The sequence below is a fragment of the Atractosteus spatula genome, chromosome 3 (assembly GCF_055471065.1).
Source record: "Atractosteus spatula isolate fAtrSpa1 chromosome 3, fAtrSpa1.hap1, whole genome shotgun sequence".
Classification (NCBI taxonomy): domain Eukaryota; kingdom Metazoa; phylum Chordata; class Actinopteri; order Semionotiformes; family Lepisosteidae; genus Atractosteus; species Atractosteus spatula.
This window is the reverse complement of record NC_142708.1, coordinates 65,389,808-65,408,830: the sequence shown is the minus strand read 5'-3', so window position 1 is coordinate 65,408,830 and position 19,023 is coordinate 65,389,808. Positions and strand designations below refer to the sequence as shown.

The following is a 19,023-nucleotide window of genomic DNA, read 5'->3' as shown; positions in this document are numbered from 1 at the left end:
GAGCAGCCTGGACTCCAGGCTGTTACACGTCCCTGACAGCAGCACATGGATGGCTGCTTTTTCTTCTAAGTCAGGTTCTAGGTGAGACAGCATCTTTTATGAACGTTAGAGGAGAGCCACAGGGCAGACACTTTCAGAGTGTTGCCATCTGAGGCTCTTGACTGTCACGGAGACGCCTGCTATGATTCTCCTTTCCTTCGGTTTTATGGAGTTACATGGTTAAAGGGATCTGACTTTTTTTACTTCGTTATGAGATGAAAATATTTTGTTACGACCACGGAGTTCAGTACCGAATGGAGCGGGCGTAGAAGTCGGAAAAAAGAGGTTAATCGGAAGCGGGGAAAGGTGTGTACACACACACACACACACAGGGCCAGGGATTACAGCGCTACACCTACACTAACGGACACGAAGGGAAGAGCCTGTTTCCAGCCTCCGTCCCACTATATACAGTACAGTCCCCTAGTCCCCAGCCCGCCTTGCGTGCGCATGGCTCTACAGTATTCTCAAACTAAGTGTGTGGGTTTTTCTAAACAGTATTGTTCTTAGGCTTTCGTTCTAATGCACAGTACAGTCTAAGACAAGAGCCTAAACAAAATTAGCTTGCATGAGCAGAAGAGATGTAAACGAAGGCTGAAAAACCGCCGCAAGATCCTCCAGCTTCCTCTCTGTTAGATCCATGTAACTAACAAACGGTAGACACGTAGACTATTCGACGTGTTCTTGCTAGAAGTTAGCAGATTCTCGTTTGCCGCAATTGTACACGGGCCGTGTGGCTAAATAAATCCCACCTGGCTAAAAATCGTCCCTACCCGCACAAACAAAAGCGTGAACGCACAGTTCAGCGATTATACGTAAGCGGCATTAAAACGCATTGCTTTCCGTGCGGCTTCTCCAGTATTTTACTAAATGGAGGTGTGAATTCAACCTGTAGCCGCTCTCCTCAGAGCTCAAGCGGATTAAAGCATACCTGAGGTCAACAACACAAGCACAGTTCTAGAACGTTTTCGATCAAACTTTCCCATCTTCACAGCTTTGCTGATCTCGCCTCCCTTGTTACTGATGGCACTTGATTTAAGCGTTTCACCTTCATCATTATTTCTGCTATTGCTTTCCACAAAGGTTTCAGTGCAGTACTTTTTAAGTTATGATTTGCTATCATTTTGACGAAGCAGAGGTCCTATTTGTTAAGAATTCTCACAAATCAAGGTCAGTGTACAGGCGAAGGTTCAAACAGGAGCTCCCAGGGTACTGTGGACTAGGCAGGCTCGGAGTCAAAGAAAGAAACTAGGTGGAGGCAGGAAAACAGGCTGACAGTAAGAACACGGCTCAGTACAAGGCACTCAGGAGGCTGAGGCAAGACTTCGCCAAAAAACCGAGGCTTAGACAGGCTTTATATAACTTTTAAAACGTTTCGAGGGTGTGGCAAATGAGGTGATGACAGGTAGCACCCAATCACAAACCGGGGAACAGATATATCATTTTGTACTTTCCATTTATGTGTATATGGTCAAAACGTGATCTCAGATCACCAGCTTGCTCTTAATTTTTCCTGTGCCGAATCCCGGCAAAACATTTGAAACATTTCGAAACTGTGACGCAATGAAGTCGCGTTCGGCCTAGTCACGCGCCTTTTCATACGGACTTCGGAGCAGTGTACAGTATGGTAACGCTCTGCTCCAAATGAATCGAAGCCGTTTCGAGTCTGACATCACTACTATTTCGTCTTTCTTTTAAACCAGCAAGAGCAAATGATTCCTGGCTCAAACATCCAAATATATTAGCAGCCCAATGATGTGCAATTTTAAGCAGTGCTGATTTTAATTGGATTTCAAAATCACCGCTGAGGTTCTGTTTCCTCACTTGTTAACACATCACGGATGAAGACAATTCTTAAGAATGACGCTGGAGAGAACCAGCAGAGCGATCTGCGCACCTGGACTCAATTCCTGACCCTGGAGACGCGCAGAGCGTCTGAGCTCCTCGTGCGCCCGCTTCAGCCTGCTGCTGTCCAATCGCCGAGCTCAGCCGATCAGCGCGCAGAGAGAACTTAAGGCGCTGAGCGCGGCTTTCCTCTAGTTCCTCTCCGAGTTCCGCCATGGAGAAGTCTGGGGTCAGTGGGAAAGTGTGGAGTCTGTGTGCCTTGCTTTTTGTGTTGCTGGATGTGGCTCTAGCCCAGAATCAGAAATGTCTGGTGAGCGATAATGACAAGGTGGTGTGTGGAGACCCGACCATCACGAGAGCCGACTGTGAAGCAGGAAACTGTTGCTTTGATCAGACAAGCCAGAGGCGCTGCTACTATGGGAATGACGGTGGGTTTGTGTAACCTGCGCATTTCGGAGCAGGATTCCTTTTTTTATACTGGGACTGAATCCAGCCTTTGTATCCCCTCAGTGACTGTGCAGTGCACCAGGGATGGTCAGTTCGTGGTTGTGGTGTCCAGGAATGCCACCAGCCCTCCGCTGAGCCTGGACTCGGTCAGTCTGCTGGGGGGTGGCAGTGCAGCCTGTGGCCCTGTTGGCACCACTGCTGGCTTTGCCATGTTCAAGTTCCCAGTCAGTGCCTGTGGCACCAGGATGAGGGTGAGTTGCAGCCAGTGTCTTGTTCCCAGAGCGCCAGCGTGTGCAGGCTGTGCCCGTCATGTCCCCACCCCTCTTCCAGGTGGAGGCTGGTGCTGTAGTGTATGAGAACCTGATGAACTCCAGCTTCGAGGTGAGGCCGGGACCTGATGGCTCCATCACGAGGGACAGTGCCTACAGGTGGGCAGGTTGCCTTCTCCTTCCTCGGCTCCCCTCGGCCTGTGCCAGTTCCTGATGGCCGGCTTCTTCCTGCAGGCTGTTCTTCCAGTGCAAGTATGCAGATGATGAGCTGGTTCCTCTGCAGGCAGTGGTCTATACGGTCTCTCCACCCCCTCCAGCAGTGTCCCCAGGACCTCTCCGTGTGGAGCTCCAACTGGCGAGAGGTACCTCTGCTGAGCCTTCAGCTCTGCTCGGCTGCCCTGCAGGGTGAAATAGTGCTAAAGCTCCCTCCTCCTCCTCAGGAGAGCAGTATGACTCCTACTACAGTGAGGGTGACTACCCTGTGACCAAGGTCCTGCAGGATCCTGTGTATGTGGAGGTTCACATCTTGCAGAGGACAGATCCCAATATTGTCCTGACGCTGGGAGACTGCTGGGCCACTTCCACCCCAAGCCCTCTGAGCCAGCCCCAGTGGAGCCTCCTGGTTGCTGGGTAACCTGTCCTCTGTAGCTCTTGCTGGATTCCCCACTGCTGACCCCTGCTGGCAGAGCTCTCACCCTGCTCCTCCTGTTGCAGGTGCCCATACAGAGATGACAACTACCAGACCACTCTGATCCCTGTGGGCGGCTCCTCAGGGCTGCTGTACCCAACGCACTACCAGCGCTTCATGGTCCGGATGTTCACTTTTGTGGACCCTGCCTCCCAGCTCCCCCTGAAGGAGACGGTAAGGAGCCGCGGCTGGGAGGCACCAGCTTGATGCCCGAGGGCAGCTGACCTTCTCTCAGCCCTGCTCTGCTCTCTCCAGGTCTACATCCACTGCAGTGCAGCGGTGTGCCAGCCTACTGCTACTGACCGCTGTGTCCCAACCTGCATCAGCAGGAGGAGTGAGTACCTGTCGCATGTCGGCTCCAGTGCTCCAGCTGAGGGGTAGCTGTTGGCTGCTGAATCCTGGTCGTCAGTCCTCCCAGCAGTTCTTCTGTTCCTCTTCCAGGAAGGGCTGTTGCTGCAGCACGCGGGGGCTCCTCCAAAGACACTGCAGTGGTCTCTAGTGGAGAAGTGATCCTGACTGCCTCTGAGCTCCCAGCCCAGGGTGAAGCGCATCGGCTCTGGTCTGAAGGTGAGAGGCTCCACTGTGTGAGCGGTGTTGGCGTGTTGCTCTGGCTGTGTACTGACTGCTGCCTGCTCTCTCCTCAGTGCCCCAGGTCTTCAGCTATGGTTTGCTGGCAGTAGCTGCCTCCACTGTGCTTGTGGTCTCTGCTCTGCTGCTGGTAGCTGTGTGGAGATTCAGACCTTGTACACAGAACAAAGCTGTAACTGGAGCATAATAAAGGGAGAAGTGAACTCTGGTCCTCCTCAGCCTTTTTCCTTTTTACTTTCTTAAAGATTGTATAAGACGCTTACAGCTGCGTTCTTTCTAGACGGAATGGTGGCAAAAACGCTGCTTAACAGATCAATGTAATGATTATTGCAGCAAGAGCACTTTTTGCATATACTGGCTTTTCTGCATCCAGCTCTGAAACCTCTTCCAGAACCACAGTCTGCTCCCTCTCCTTCATCTCGGTAATCTGACCGCTGAGGAAGGTAATTAATAGTGCAGGTGCTGCTTGGAGTCGTGGGCAGCGCTGTTCCCCTTGCAGCGACTGTAGGGGAGCCGATTTCGTACCTCCACTTACTGCGGCAGTACTGCCTGCTCCTCACACAGGCCCAACGTCATGCAATCCAGGAAGTGGCTTTAGAGCGGAATAATCTGTGGTCTTGGCTTCTGTTCTCTGAAGAGAAATGGAAGTGGCGGGATTGGACTTGGGGTACCTGGGCGGTCATTTGGGAGACACTGGTCCATACTTGATGATAAAAATAAAATCAGGTTTTTCACTCAAAAACACCAACATTCATGATCACCTAAATGACATGATTTCAAGGGGGGTTAGTGACGGGTGTAAAATGTCTGGGATCAGTGATCAATCATGCAGTTGAATATTGCAATCGGCGCAGTTTATTGGCATCGCAAGAATTTTGAGCAATATTTGCCTCTACTACAATTGGAGAAACTTTTAATCCTGTTAAAAGCTAGGAGAGAAACCTTTGACAACTTGGGGATTTTTGACCAATCTCAATTCCCCACGTGATTCGGAAGCCCTCGTCTGAAAGAAAAATGAGGCATTAACTTTAAAAGATTAAACCCTGCTGAACGTGCAAGAAGACTGACCTCTTTCAAATTGTATTTTGAACCACCAGTGTATGTGGTAATTATTCTGAAGTAATACTTCAATTATTAATTATTTACTTCCACTTGTATAGCGCTTTTCTGGTAATGTGGACTCCCCTCCACCACCTGGAGGATGCGACGGCAGCCATAGTGCGCCAGAACGCTCACCACACCAGCTCTCAGGGGGGAGAAGATTCACAGATGGGGATTATTAGGAGGCCATGATTCTTTTAGAGAGACGCCCTGGGATTTTTAATGACCACAGAGAGTCAGGACCTCGGTTTTACGTCTCAGCCGAAGGACGGCGCCTGTTTACAGTCTAGTGTCCCCATCACTATACTGGGGCATTAGGACCCACATGGACCACAGGGTTAGCGCCCCCTGCTGGCCCCACTAACTCCTCTTCTGGCAGAAACCTTAGTTGTTCCCAGGAGCTCTCCCATCCAGGTACTGACCAGGCTCACACCTGCTCAGCTTTAGTGGGCTGCCAGTTGTGAGCTGCAGATGAAATGGCTGCTGGCTGTGCCGAATGTCGAAATTCAAACTTATTTTCCTAATGTGTGCGATTTCAGCCCGCAGGCACAGAGTACACGTGTTCTCTCGTCTGTCTGCAGCTCCTTCATTAGCGCCAACATCCCAGGCTTCTCCCTGCTTACGCGACACTGTCTCATTCGCTCTCTGATGCTCTAATGCAGCGGGTTTGTCTCGGCAACACGACTAATCAGTTCATTGATCTGAAATCACACGTGTAGCGCAAATTAAGACGTAATTTGAGTGGATTTAGGATTCATGTTAAACGAAATGTAAGATAAAAAAACTACACATTGAAAGGCCTGCCTGCATTTTCTATAATTTCATAATGCCCTATGTGATTTAACACTAAGGCAAAAACACATTTGACTAAGAATACGTTATCAGCAGCGATTTAGTCCTAGCCTGAGGTGGACTGGATTTTGCTGTAGTTTTACATTTTTATTTTCTCAAAATCCTCAAGAAAGGTTACGAAGTGCACCCCCTGGACGTCTTCACAGCCAGCACTGGGACGACATGATGCCATTTAAGGTAGAAATTGGATCATAATGCGTAATTACAACAGAACGCACTGACTCAGCCGGAGAAAATGGAAACATTAAATAAAAGAATACGTAAAACATCACCGGTCCTATTGTTTCATGATCGCTGCTCTGATCTTCCCCGACTCCCGCGCTCTATCCGGGCTCCTCAGTACGAGCGGACACTGAGTTTGTTCGCGTGAGAATCTGCTTTCTCTGTCGGCAAACCTGAACCTCATTAAGAGAGAATATCTCTGTGCCTTTAAAAAGACGTACTTCGCAAACAGTAGGTATCATGGATTCGTTCTCTGTGGGAAACAAAATGTGGGTTTCGGGCATTTCTCTCTTCAGCGTCTTGGTGTTCTTTTGTTGCGGCGTTTTCTGTGACGCCGCTACATGGCGCTCAGCTCCCGGACGGCGAACCGGTATCACGCACAAGGGGGCTGTGTTCTACAAAACTCCTTGGTTTCCACAGCAGGATACGCCGCTCGGGCGGGCTGTGTCGGTAGCGTGCGGGGAGAGTCAAATCGTGGTGCAAGTCAGGAGAGACCTGTTCGGTACCGGTCAGCTGATCAACTCCTCGGACGTCAGTCTGGGAGACTGTGCGGCCACAAGGCAAGACGACGCGGCGCAGGTCCTGATCTTCGAGTCCGAGCTGCAGGCGTGTCGTAGTTCGCTGACGGTAGGGTGTCCGGCTTTGACATTCTAGCTTCGTATTTTAGTGGTGTGCCGGCTTCACCTGTCGCTTCTCTCCCAGAGCGCGCCAGAGGAGCTAGTGTACAGCTTCTCTCTCAGCTACACCCCGCGGGCGATTGCCAACACCCCCATCGTGAGAACTAATGGCGCCGTTGTCGGTATTGAGTGTCGCTACATGAGGTGAGGGAGGCATCTGCTGTCCTGCAGGGTCCACGGAGCTCCAGGGCTGAATAAGGACCGTGTCACTCTGCCGGAGTCTCTTTCCCAGGTTTTACAATGTGAGCAGCAGCGCCCTGAAGCCCACCTGGGTCCCCTACACTTCCACCAAGTCTGCGGAGGATGTCCTGGATTTCTCCCTGGTGCTCATGGCTGGTATGTGCTCCTGTAGGGAGAGGTGCAGCAAGACTCCCTTTCGCACTGGGGATGTCTGCTAGAGAAGATTGCTTTGTTGAATTGGCTTGACTGGGGGTCTATGAAGGCTTGCTCCCAGTAACCGGAGCTCTTTGAAGGGATCTGTATTTGGGAGACGTTCATCTGGTTCTCTGCTATTTTCCTGCTGGACCTATTCGTCGCCATGAGTAATGGCTCCTCTCCAATGCTAGATGACTGGAGCTCCCCAAGGACCTCCAACGTGTTCTACCTGGGGGACGTCCTGAATATTGAAGCCTCCGTCAGCCAGGCCGACCACCAGCCCCTCCGGCTCTTTGTGGACAGCTGTGTGGCCACCCTGGTGCCTGACCAGACCTCTACCCCCAGATATGCCTTCATTGAGAATCACGGGTGAGTCCTGTGCCTTCTGATGGAGGAACTGCTGTGCAGACGGTGCACTTGCAATGACCTCCCCTCTCCCCCAGGTGCCTGACTGATGCCAGAACAACCGGCTCCAGTTCTCAGTTCATGCCAAGACCCCAGGACAGCAAGCTGAGGATGGAGCTGGATGCCTTCAGGTTCTATCAAGATGCCAGGAGCTCAGTGAGTGTCTTCCTGTGGCCTCTGGGCTGTGAGGAGGTTTAGCTGCAGTGGAGCCTCTGACTGAAGGTGTGCTGTTCCAGATCTACATCACCTGCCTTCTGAAGGTGACTGCTGCTTCCCAGAGTGTGGACTCCCTGAACAAGGCCTGCTACACTACTGGGAATGTGTAAGTGAGGAGGAGGGTGTTGGCTGCAATGTGCTCTGATGCGGGTGTCTGCAGTGATGCCTGTCCTGCTGTAGGTGGCGGTCTGTGGATGGGAGTGATCAGGTGTGCAGCTGCTGTGACTCCAGCTGTCCTACTACCAAATCCAGGCACTGGATGAGAATGAAGAGGGATCTGGGATCTAAAGAGGGTGAGACTCTCTCTTGCTTGTGGTTTCTCAAAATGAGGAGAGGGGCTTCTAGTTCTTGTAGATGCTAGTGTTCCACTCCAGTAGTATGAACATTGGTACATTGAGGGATTGTGAGCAGAAGTCTTCATAGAAAACCATGGCACTGTATGCTGTACACGATCCCTCCTGCTCTTATTCTTGGGGAATGTAGGCAAAATGTGGAAAAGCAACTGTTCTCTGGATTGCGACATGAAAAGGAGCGTTACAAAGGGTGTCCTTCCCTCCAACATGCTCCTTAAAAAATCCTGGTCAGGTTTATGTGAAAGTGAATGCTGTCTTCTGCAGCGCTGTAGGTTTTTCAATCCAGAATTCCTTCCAGTTGCAGCTGCTGAGTGGGAAGGCGATGCCACAGTTGGTCCTCTGTTTGTGCTGGGAGAGCAGGCTGTTGACAGCCCAGCAGAGGTGACAGGTCAGAGGTCTCAGCTGAGAGCACAGGAGGAAGGTGATGCAACAGGTAGAGGAAGCCTTTAGTACCCAACCTGTATACTGACTGGAGTCTCAGTGGGACTGAACTGGTCTAAAAGCATCTCTATGGTAGAGCAGTGTGAGCTAACCTGTCCTCTCTTTCCAGGAGTGTCTGCTGAGCCTGTGATCCTGGCTGCTCTGGGGGCAGTGGTGGGGCTGGTCTGTGTGGCTGTGCTGGGGACTGTCCTTTACAGGAGACTGCAGAGTAAATCCACTGAGCTGACTGTGATGGAGAAATAAAGGAGGGATTGGAAACTGTCTCTGTGTGATACTTGTTCCTTTGTTAAGCCAGTGCAATAGATCTTGACACCTGCTTAATGCGCTGACCTCTCATGTCCTCGCCATGCTAGCCCGTTCAGTGTCTTTGCCACAAGCACTGTGAGCAGAGGGCGAGCAATGCCTGGTGGGCTTGGGCTGTTACTGCACTGGCTCCAGTGGCTTTCAGCTAGTCTGACAGCCTTTCTTGTGCAGATGCTTAGCATTAAACTGCAGCTCCACTCTGTAGAGTAGATGCTATGGGTGGGGAGCTTCTCTGCAGCTGATGATGGCTGCTTCACTGTTCACTGCTGCTGTAGTACTCATGGGAGCAGCCTGGACTCCAGGCTGTTACACGTCCCTGACAGCAGCACATGGATGGCTGCTTTTTCTTCTAAGTCAGGTTCTAGGTGAGACAGCATCTTTTATGAACGTTAGAGGAGAGCCACAGGGCAGACACTTTCAGAGTGTTGCCATCTGAGGCTCTTGACTGTCACGGAGACGCCTGCTATGATTCTCCTTTCCTTCGGTTTTATGGAGTTACATGGTTAAAGGGATCTGACTTTTTTTACTTCGTTATGAGATGAAAATATTTTGTTACGACCACGGAGTTCAGTACCGAATGGAGCGGGCGTAGAAGTCGGAAAAAAGAGGTTAATCGGAAGCGGGGAAAGGTGTACACACACACACACACAGGGCCAGGGATTACAGCGCTACACCTACACTAACGGACACGAAGGGAAGAGCCTGTTTCCAGCCTCCGTCCCACTATATACAGTACAGTCCCCTAGTCCCCAGCCCGCCTTGCGTGCGCATGGCTCTACAGTATTCTCAAACTAAGTGTGTGGGTTTTTCTAAACAGTATTGTTCTTAGGCTTTCGTTCTAATGCACAGTACAGTCTAAGACAAGAGCCTAAACAAAATTAGCTTGCATGAGCAGAAGAGATGTAAACGAAGGCTGAAAAACCGCCGCAAGATCCTCCAGCTTCCTCTCTGTTAGATCCATGTAACTAACAAACGGTAGACACGTAGACTATTCGACGTGTTCTTGCTAGAAGTTAGCAGATTCTCGTTTGCCGCAATTGTACACGGGCCGTGTGGCTAAATAAATCCCACCTGGCTAAAAATCGTCCCTACCCGCACAAACAAAAGCGTGAACGCACAGTTCAGCGATTATACGTAAGCGGCATTAAAACGCATTGCTTTCCGTGCGGCTTCTCCAGTATTTTACTAAATGGAGGTGTGAATTCAACCTGTAGCCGCTCTCCTCAGAGCTCAAGCGGATTAAAGCATACCTGAGGTCAACAACACAAGCACAGTTCTAGAACGTTTTCGATCAAACTTTCCCATCTTCACAGCTTTGCTGATCTCGCCTCCCTTGTTACTGATGGCACTTGATTTAAGCGTTTCACCTTCATCATTATTTCTGCTATTGCTTTCCACAAAGGTTTCAGTGCAGTACTTTTTAAGTTATGATTTGCTATCATTTTGACGAAGCAGAGGTCCTATTTGTTAAGAATTCTCACAAATCAAGGTCAGTGTACAGGCGAAGGTTCAAACAGGAGCTCCCAGGGTACTGTGGACTAGGCAGGCTCGGAGTCAAAGAAAGAAACTAGGTGGAGGCAGGAAAACAGGCTGACAGTAAGAACACGGCTCAGTACAAGGCACTCAGGAGGCTGAGGCAAGACTTCGCCAAAAAACCGAGGCTTAGACAGGCTTTATATAACTTTTAAAACGTTTCGAGGGTGTGGCAAATGAGGTGATGACAGGTAGCACCCAATCACAAACCGGGGAACAGATATATCATTTTGTACTTTCCATTTATGTGTATATGGTCAAAACGTGATCTCAGATCACCAGCTTGCTCTTAATTTTTCCTGTGCCGAATCCCGGCAAAACATTTGAAACATTTCGAAACTGTGACGCAATGAAGTCGCGTTCGGCCTAGTCACGCGCCTTTTCATACGGACTTCGGAGCAGTGTACAGTATGGTAACGCTCTGCTCCAAATGAATCGAAGCCGTTTCGAGTCTGACATCACTACTATTTCGTCTTTCTTTTAAACCAGCAAGAGCAAATGATTCCTGGCTCAAACATCCAAATATATTAGCAGCCCAATGATGTGCAATTTTAAGCAGTGCTGATTTTAATTGGATTTCAAAATCACCGCTGAGGTTCTGTTTCCTCACTTGTTAACACATCACGGATGAAGACAATTCTTAAGAATGACGCTGGAGAGAACCAGCAGAGCGATCTGCGCACCTGGACTCAATTCCTGACCCTGGAGACGCGCAGAGCGTCTGAGCTCCTCGTGCGCCCGCTTCAGCCTGCTGCTGTCCAATCGCCGAGCTCAGCCGATCAGCGCGCAGAGAGAACTTAAGGCGCTGAGCGCGGCTTTCCTCTAGTTCCTCTCCGAGTTCCGCCATGGAGAAGTCTGGGGTCAGTGGGAAAGTGTGGAGTCTGTGTGCCTTGCTTTTTGTGTTGCTGGATGTGGCTCTAGCCCAGAATCAGAAATGTCTGGTGAGCGATAATGACAAGGTGGTGTGTGGAGACCCGACCATCACGAGAGCCGACTGTGAAGCAGGAAACTGTTGCTTTGATCAGACAAGCCAGAGGCGCTGCTACTATGGGAATGACGGTGGGTTTGTGTAACCTGCGCATTTCGGAGCAGGATTCCTTTTTTTATACTGGGACTGAATCCAGCCTTTGTATCCCCTCAGTGACTGTGCAGTGCACCAGGGATGGTCAGTTCGTGGTTGTGGTGTCCAGGAATGCCACCAGCCCTCCGCTGAGCCTGGACTCGGTCAGTCTGCTGGGGGGTGGCAGTGCAGCCTGTGGCCCTGTTGGCACCACTGCTGGCTTTGCCATGTTCAAGTTCCCAGTCAGTGCCTGTGGCACCAGGATGAGGGTGAGTTGCAGCCAGTGTCTTGTTCCCAGAGCGCCAGCGTGTGCAGGCTGTGCCCGTCATGTCCCCACCCCTCTTCCAGGTGGAGGCTGGTGCTGTAGTGTATGAGAACCTGATGAACTCCAGCTTCGAGGTGAGGCCGGGACCTGATGGCTCCATCACGAGGGACAGTGCCTACAGGTGGGCAGGTTGCCTTCTCCTTCCTCGGCTCCCCTCGGCCTGTGCCAGTTCCTGATGGCCGGCTTCTTCCTGCAGGCTGTTCTTCCAGTGCAAGTATGCAGATGATGAGCTGGTTCCTCTGCAGGCAGTGGTCTATACGGTCTCTCCACCCCCTCCAGCAGTGTCCCCAGGACCTCTCCGTGTGGAGCTCCAACTGGCGAGAGGTACCTCTGCTGAGCCTTCAGCTCTGCTCGGCTGCCCTGCAGGGTGAAATAGTGCTAAAGCTCCCTCCTCCTCCTCAGGAGAGCAGTATGACTCCTACTACAGTGAGGGTGACTACCCTGTGACCAAGGTCCTGCAGGATCCTGTGTATGTGGAGGTTCACATCTTGCAGAGGACAGATCCCAATATTGTCCTGACGCTGGGAGACTGCTGGGCCACTTCCACCCCAAGCCCTCTGAGCCAGCCCCAGTGGAGCCTCCTGGTTGCTGGGTAACCTGTCCTCTGTAGCTCTTGCTGGATTCCCCACTGCTGACCCCTGCTGGCAGAGCTCTCACCCTGCTCCTCCTGTTGCAGGTGCCCATACAGAGATGACAACTACCAGACCACTCTGATCCCTGTGGGCGGCTCCTCAGGGCTGCTGTACCCAACGCACTACCAGCGCTTCATGGTCCGGATGTTCACTTTTGTGGACCCTGCCTCCCAGCTCCCCCTGAAGGAGACGGTAAGGAGCCGCGGCTGGGAGGCACCAGCTTGATGCCCGAGGGCAGCTGACCTTCTCTCAGCCCTGCTCTGCTCTCTCCAGGTCTACATCCACTGCAGTGCAGCGGTGTGCCAGCCTACTGCTACTGACCGCTGTGTCCCAACCTGCATCAGCAGGAGGAGTGAGTACCTGTCGCATGTCGGCTCCAGTGCTCCAGCTGAGGGGTAGCTGTTGGCTGCTGAATCCTGGTCGTCAGTCCTCCCAGCAGTTCTTCTGTTCCTCTTCCAGGAAGGGCTGTTGCTGCAGCACGCGGGGGCTCCTCCAAAGACACTGCAGTGGTCTCTAGTGGAGAAGTGATCCTGACTGCCTCTGAGCTCCCAGCCCAGGGTGAAGCGCATCGGCTCTGGTCTGAAGGTGAGAGGCTCCACTGTGTGAGCAGTGTTGGCGTGTTGCTCTGGCTGTGTACTGACTGCTGCCTGCTCTCTCCTCAGTGCCCCAGGTCTTCAGCTATGGTTTGCTGGCAGTAGCTGCCTCCACTGTGCTTGTGGTCTCTGCTCTGCTGCTGGTAGCTGTGTGGAGATTCAGACCTTGTACACAGAACAAAGCTGTAACTGGAGCATAATAAAGGGAGAAGTGAACTCTGGTCCTCCTCAGCCTTTTTCCTTTTTACTTTCTTAAAGATTGTATAAGACGCTTACAGCTGCGTTCTTTCTAGACGGAATGGTGGCAAAAACGCTGCTTAACAGATCAATGTAATGATTATTGCAGCAAGAGCACTTTTTGCATATACTGGCTTTTCTGCATCCAGCTCTGAAACCTCTTCCAGAACCACAGTCTGCTCCCTCTCCTTCATCTCGGTAATCTGACCGCTGAGGAAGGTAATTAATAGTGCAGGTGCTGCTTGGAGTCGTGGGCAGCGCTGTTCCCCTTGCAGCGACTGTAGGGGAGCCGATTTCGTACCTCCACTTACTGCGGCAGTACTGCCTGCTCCTCACACAGGCCCAACGTCATGCAATCCAGGAAGTGGCTTTAGAGCGGAATAATCTGTGGGCTTGGCTTCTGTTCTCTGAAGAGAAATGGAAGTGGCGGGATTGGACTTGGGGTACCTGGGAGGTCATTTGGGAGACACTGGTCCATACTTGATGATAAAAATAAAATCAGGTTTTTCACTCAAAAACACCAACATTCATGATCACCTAAATGACATGATTTCAAGGGGGGTTAGTGACGGGTGTAAAATGTCTGGGATCAGTGATCAATCATGCAGTTGAATATTGCAATCGGCGCAGTTTATTGGCATCGCAAGAATTTTGAGCAATATTTGCCTCTACTACAATTGGAGAAACTTTTAATCCTGTTAAAAGCTAGGAGAGAAACCTTTGACAACTTGGGGATTTTTGACCAATCTCAATTCCCCACGTGATTCGGAAGCCCTCGTCTGAAAGAAAAATGAGGCATTAACTTTAAAAGATTAAACCCTGCTGAACGTGCAAGAAGACTGACCTCTTTCAAATTGTATTTTGAACCACCAGTGTATGTGGTAATTATTCTGAAGTAATACTTCAATTATTAATTATTTACTTCCACTTGTATAGCGCTTTTCTGGTAATGTGGACTCCCCTCCACCACCTGGAGGATGCGACGGCAGCCATAGTGCGCCAGAACGCTCACCACACCAGCTCTCAGGGGGGAGAAGATTCACAGATGGGGGATTATTAGGAGGCCATGATTCTTTTAGAGAGACGCCCTGGGATTTTTAATGACCACAGAGAGTCAGGACCTCGGTTTTACGTCTCAGCCGAAGGACGGCGCCTGTTTACAGTCTAGTGTCCCCATCACTATACTGGGGCATTAGGACCCACATGGACCACAGGGTTAGCGCCCCCTGCTGGCCCCACTAACTCCTCTTCTGGCAGAAACCTTAGTTGTTCCCAGGAGCTCTCCCATCCAGGTACTGACCAGGCTCACACCTGCTCAGCTTTAGTGGGCTGCCAGTTGTGAGCTGCAGATGAAATGGCTGCTGGCTGTGCCGAATGTCGAAATTCAAACTTATTTTCCTAATGTGTGCGATTTCAGCCCGCAGGCACAGAGTACACGTGTTCTCTCGTCTGTCTGCAGCTCCTTCATTAGCGCCAACATCCCAGGCTTCTCCCTGCTTACGCGACACTGTCTCATTCGCTTTCTGATGCTCTACTGCAGCGGGTTTGTCTCGGCAACACGACTAATCAGTTCATTGATCTGAAATCACACGTGTAGCGCAAATTAAGACGTAATTTGAGTGGATTTAGGATTCATGTTAAACGAAATGTAAGATAAAAAAACTACACATTGAAAGGCCTGCCTGCATTTTCTATAATTTCATAATGCCCTATGTGATTTAACACTAAGGCAAAAACACATTTGACTAAGAATACGTTATCAGCAGCGATTTAGTCCTAGCCTGAGGTGGACTGGATTTTGCTGTAGTTTTACATTTTTATTTTCTCAAAATCCTCAAGAAAGGTTACGAAGTGCACCCCCTGGACGTCTTCACAGCCAGCACTGGGACGACATGATGCCATTTAAGGTAGAAATTGGATCATAATGCGTAATTACAACAGAACGCACTGACTCAGCCGGAGAAAATGGAAACATTAAATAAAAGAATACGTAAAACATCACCGGTCCTATTGTTTCATGATCGCTGCTCTGATCTTCCCCGACTCCCGCGCTCTATCCGGGCTCCTCAGTACGAGCGGACACTGAGTTTGTTCGCGTGAGAATCTGCTTTCTCTGTCGGCAAACCTGAACCTCATTAAGAGAGAATATCTCTGTGCCTTTAAAAAGACGTACTTCGCAAACAGTAGGTATCATGGATTCGTTCTCTGTGGGAAACAAAATGTGGGTTTCGGGCATTTCTCTCTTCAGCGTCTTGGTGTTCTTTTGTTGCGGCGTTTTCTGTGACGCCGCTACATGGCGCTCAGCTCCCGGACGGCGAACCGGTATCACGCACAAGGGGGCTGTGTTCTACAAAACTCCTTGGTTTCCACAGCAGGATACGCCGCTCGGGCGGGCTGTGTCGGTAGCGTGCGGGGAGAGTCAAATCGTGGTGCAAGTCAGGAGAGACCTGTTCGGTACCGGTCAGCTGATCAACTCCTCGGACGTCAGTCTGGGAGACTGTGCGGCCACAAGGCAAGACGACGCGGCGCAGGTCCTGATCTTCGAGTCCGAGCTGCAGGCGTGTCGTAGTTCGCTGACGGTAGGGTGTCCGGCTTTGACATTCTAGCTTCGTATTTTAGTGGTGTGCCGGCTTCACCTGTCGCTTCTCTCCCAGAGCGCGCCAGAGGAGCTAGTGTACAGCTTCTCTCTCAGCTACACCCCGCGGGCGATTGCCAACACCCCCATCGTGAGAACTAATGGCGCCGTTGTCGGTATTGAGTGTCGCTACATGAGGTGAGGGAGGCATCTGCTGTCCTGCAGGGTCCACGGAGCTCCAGGGCTGAATAAGGACCGTGTCACTCTGCCGGAGTCTCTTTCCCAGGTTTTACAATGTGAGCAGCAGCGCCCTGAAGCCCACCTGGGTCCCCTACACTTCCACCAAGTCTGCGGAGGATGTCCTGGATTTCTCCCTGGTGCTCATGGCTGGTATGTGCTCCTGTAGGGAGAGGTGCAGCAAGACTCCCTTTCGCACTGGGGATGTCTGCTAGAGAAGATTGCTTTGTTGAATTGGCTTGACTGGGGGTCTATGAAGGCTTGCTCCCAGTAACCGGAGCTCTTTGAAGGGATCTGTATTTGGGAGACGTTCATCTGGTTCTCTGCTATTTTCCTGCTGGACCTATTCGTCGCCATGAGTAATGGCTCCTCTCCAATGCTAGATGACTGGAGCTCCCCAAGGACCTCCAACGTGTTCTACCTGGGGGACGTCCTGAATATTGAAGCCTCCGTCAGCCAGGCCGACCACCAGCCCCTCCGGCTCTTTGTGGACAGCTGTGTGGCCACCCTGGTGCCTGACCAGACCTCTACCCCCAGATATGCCTTCATTGAGAATCACGGGTGAGTCCTGTGCCTTCTGATGGAGGAACTGCTGTGCAGACGGTGCACTTGCAATGACCTCCCCTCTCCCCCAGGTGCCTGACTGATGCCAGAACAACCGGCTCCAGTTCTCAGTTCATGCCAAGACCCCAGGACAGCAAGCTGAGGATGGAGCTGGATGCCTTCAGGTTCTATCAAGATGCCAGGAGCTCAGTGAGTGTCTTCCTGTGGCCTCTGGGCTGTGAGGAGGTTTAGCTGCAGTGGAGCCTCTGACTGAAGGTGTGCTGTTCCAGATCTACATCACCTGCCTTCTGAAGGTGACTGCTGCTTCCCAGAGTGTGGACTCCCTGAACAAGGCCTGCTACACTACTGGGAATGTGTAAGTGAGGAGGAGGGTGTTGGCTGCAATGTGCTCTGATGCGGGTGTCTGCAGTGATGCCTGTCCTGCTGTAGGTGGCGGTCTGTGGATGGGAGTGATCAGGTGTGCAGCTGCTGTGACTCCAGCTGTCCTACTACCAAATCCAGGCACTGGATGAGAATGAAGAGGGATCTGGGATCTAAAGAGGGTGAGACTCTCTCTTGCTTGTGGTTTCTCAAAATGAGGAGAGGGGCTTCTAGTTCTTGTAGATGCTAGTGTTCCACTCCAGTAGTATGAACATTGGTACATTGAGGGATTGTGAGCAGAAGTCTTCATAGAAAACCATGGCACTGTATGCTGTACACGATCCCTCCTGCTCTTATTCTTGGGGAATGTAGGCAAAATGTGGAAAAGCAACTGTTCTCTGGATTGCGACATGAAAAGGAGCGTTACAAAGGGTGTCCTTCCCTCCAACATGCTCCTTAAAAAATCCTGGTCAGGTTTATGTGAAAGTGAATGCTGTCTTCTGCAGCGCTGTAGGTTTTTCAATCCAGAATTCCTTCCAGTTGCAGCTGCTGAGTGGGAAGGCGATGCCACAGTTGGTCCTCTGTTTGTGCTGGGAGAGCAGGCTGTTGACAGCCCAGCAGAGGTGACAGGTCAGAGGTCTCAGCTGAGAGCACAGGAGGAAGGTGATGCAACAGGTAGAGGAAGCCTTTAGTACCCAACCTGTATACTGACTGGAGTCTCAGTGGGACTGAACTGGTCTAAAAGCATCTCTATGGTAGAGCAGTGTGAGCTAACCTGTCCTCTCTTTCCAGGAGTGTCTGCTGAGCCTGTGATCCTGGCTGCTCTGGGGGCAGTGGTGGGGCTGGTCTGTGTGGCTGTGCTGGGGACTGTCCTTTACAGGAGACTGCAGAGTAAATCCACTGAGCTGACTGTGATGGAGAAATAAAGGAGGGATTGGAAACTGTCTCTGTGTGATACTTGTTCCTTTGTTAAGCCAGTGCAATAGATCTTGACACCTGCTTAATGCGCTGACCTCTCATGTCCTCGCCATGCTAGCCCGTTCAGTGTCTTTGCCACAAGCACTGTGAGCAGAGGGCGAGCAATGCCTGGTGGGCTTGGGCTGTTACTGCACTGGCTCCAGTGGCTTTCAGCTAGTCTGACAGCCTTTCTTGTGCAGATGCTTAGCATTAAACTGCAGCTCCACTCTGTAGAGTAGATGCTATGGGTGGGGAGCTTCTCTGCAGCTGATGATGGCTGCTTCACTGTTCACTGCTGCTGTAGTACTCATGGGAGCAGCCTGGACTCCAGGCTGTTACACGTCCCTGACAGCAGCACATGGATGGCTGCTTTTTCTTCTAAGTCAGGTTCTAGGTGAGACAGCATCTTTTATGAACGTTAGAGGAGAGCCACAGGGCAGACACTTTCAGAGTGTTGCCATCTGAGGCTCTTGACTGTCACGGAGACGCCTGCTATGATTCTCCTTTCCTTCGGTTTTATGGAGTTACATGGTTAAAGGGATCTGACTTTTTTTACTTCGTTATGAGATGAAAATATTTTGTTACGACCACGGAGTTCAGTACCGAATGGAGCGGGCGTAGAAGTCGGAAAAAAGAGGTTAATCGGAAGCGGGGAAAGGTGTACACACACACACACACAGGGCCAGGGATTACAGCGCTACACCTACACTAACGGACACGAAGGGAAGAGCCTGTTTCCAGCCTCCGTCCCACTATATACAGTACAGTCCCCTAGTCCCCAGCCCGCCTTGCGTGCGCATGGCTCTACAGTATTCTCAAACTAAGTGTGTGGGTTTTTCTAAACAGTATTGTTCTTAGGCTTTCGTTCTAATGCACAGTACAGTCTAAGACAAGAGCCTAAACAAAATTAGCTTGCATGAGCAGAAGAGATGTAAACGAAGGCTGAAAAACCGCCGCAAGATCCTCCAGCTTCCTCTCTGTTAGATCCATGTAACTAACAAACGGTAGACACGTAGACTATTCGACGTGTTCTTGCTAGAAGTTAGCAGATTCTCGTTTGCCGCAATTGTACACGGGCCGTGTGGCTAAATAAATCCCACCTGGCTAAAAATCGTCCCTACCCGCACAA

The 19,023-nt window shown here is 51.0% G+C and overlaps 4 protein-coding genes across 4 annotated transcripts; all 4 read left to right on the top strand.

Moving 5' to 3' along the window:
* Window positions 1-2,098: 2,098 nt before the first annotated feature.
* On the top strand, window positions 2,099-4,063 carry LOC148838225 (zona pellucida sperm-binding protein 4-like). The gene is made up of 9 exons (XM_088910582.1): window positions 2,099-2,312; window positions 2,395-2,582; window positions 2,662-2,759; window positions 2,835-2,962; window positions 3,041-3,230; window positions 3,315-3,462; window positions 3,544-3,622; window positions 3,730-3,855; window positions 3,933-4,063. The coding sequence occupies exons 1-9, from the start codon at window positions 2,099-2,101 to the stop codon at window positions 4,061-4,063; spliced, it is 1,302 nt and encodes a 433-aa protein (XP_088766708.1).
* A 2,228-nt stretch (window positions 4,064-6,291) lies between these two features.
* LOC148838224 (zona pellucida sperm-binding protein 3-like) lies at window positions 6,292-8,761 on the top strand. Its single transcript, XM_088911332.1, has 9 exons — window positions 6,292-6,678; window positions 6,754-6,872; window positions 6,961-7,064; window positions 7,295-7,472; window positions 7,547-7,664; window positions 7,745-7,830; window positions 7,905-8,017; window positions 8,376-8,510; window positions 8,628-8,761. The coding sequence occupies exons 1-9, from the start codon at window positions 6,292-6,294 to the stop codon at window positions 8,759-8,761; spliced, it is 1,374 nt and encodes a 457-aa protein (XP_088767458.1).
* A 2,438-nt stretch (window positions 8,762-11,199) lies between these two features.
* LOC148838223 (zona pellucida sperm-binding protein 4-like) lies at window positions 11,200-13,164 on the top strand. Its single transcript, XM_088911490.1, has 9 exons — window positions 11,200-11,413; window positions 11,496-11,683; window positions 11,763-11,860; window positions 11,936-12,063; window positions 12,142-12,331; window positions 12,416-12,563; window positions 12,645-12,723; window positions 12,831-12,956; window positions 13,034-13,164. The coding sequence occupies exons 1-9, from the start codon at window positions 11,200-11,202 to the stop codon at window positions 13,162-13,164; spliced, it is 1,302 nt and encodes a 433-aa protein (XP_088767616.1).
* Window positions 13,165-15,393: 2,229 nt separating this feature from the next.
* Window positions 15,394-17,863, top strand: LOC148838222 (zona pellucida sperm-binding protein 3-like). Its single transcript, XM_088911331.1, has 9 exons — window positions 15,394-15,780; window positions 15,856-15,974; window positions 16,063-16,166; window positions 16,397-16,574; window positions 16,649-16,766; window positions 16,847-16,932; window positions 17,007-17,119; window positions 17,478-17,612; window positions 17,730-17,863. The coding sequence occupies exons 1-9, from the start codon at window positions 15,394-15,396 to the stop codon at window positions 17,861-17,863; spliced, it is 1,374 nt and encodes a 457-aa protein (XP_088767457.1).
* The last annotated feature ends 1,160 nt before the right edge of the window (window positions 17,864-19,023 follow it).

What these genes read in the sequence shown, in the direction of transcription:
- LOC148838225 (XM_088910582.1), top strand. Translation starts at nt 2,099, where the DNA reads ATGGAGAAGTCTGGGGTCAGTGGGAAAGTGTGGAGTCTGTGTGCCTTG. An exon ending in CCTGTGGCACCAGGATGAGG is followed by an intron (nt 2,583 to 2,661) that starts GTGAGTTGCAGC and finishes CCCCTCTTCCAG; the next exon opens with GTGGAGGCTGGTGCTGTAGT. An exon ending in GCATCGGCTCTGGTCTGAAG is followed by an intron (nt 3,856 to 3,932) that starts GTGAGAGGCTCC and finishes CTCTCTCCTCAG; the next exon opens with TGCCCCAGGTCTTCAGCTAT.
- LOC148838224 (XM_088911332.1), top strand. Translation starts at nt 6,292, where the DNA reads ATGGATTCGTTCTCTGTGGGAAACAAAATGTGGGTTTCGGGCATTTCT. An exon ending in TGCTACACTACTGGGAATGT is followed by an intron (nt 7,831 to 7,904) that starts GTAAGTGAGGAG and finishes GTCCTGCTGTAG; the next exon opens with GTGGCGGTCTGTGGATGGGA. An exon ending in GGATCTGGGATCTAAAGAGG is followed by an intron (nt 8,018 to 8,375) that starts GTGAGACTCTCT and finishes AATTCCTTCCAG; the next exon opens with TTGCAGCTGCTGAGTGGGAA.
- LOC148838223 (XM_088911490.1), top strand. Translation starts at nt 11,200, where the DNA reads ATGGAGAAGTCTGGGGTCAGTGGGAAAGTGTGGAGTCTGTGTGCCTTG. An exon ending in CCTGTGGCACCAGGATGAGG is followed by an intron (nt 11,684 to 11,762) that starts GTGAGTTGCAGC and finishes CCCCTCTTCCAG; the next exon opens with GTGGAGGCTGGTGCTGTAGT. An exon ending in ACGAGGGACAGTGCCTACAG is followed by an intron (nt 11,861 to 11,935) that starts GTGGGCAGGTTG and finishes TTCTTCCTGCAG; the next exon opens with GCTGTTCTTCCAGTGCAAGT.
- LOC148838222 (XM_088911331.1), top strand. Translation starts at nt 15,394, where the DNA reads ATGGATTCGTTCTCTGTGGGAAACAAAATGTGGGTTTCGGGCATTTCT. An exon ending in TGCTACACTACTGGGAATGT is followed by an intron (nt 16,933 to 17,006) that starts GTAAGTGAGGAG and finishes GTCCTGCTGTAG; the next exon opens with GTGGCGGTCTGTGGATGGGA. An exon ending in GGAGGAAGGTGATGCAACAG is followed by an intron (nt 17,613 to 17,729) that starts GTAGAGGAAGCC and finishes CTCTCTTTCCAG; the next exon opens with GAGTGTCTGCTGAGCCTGTG.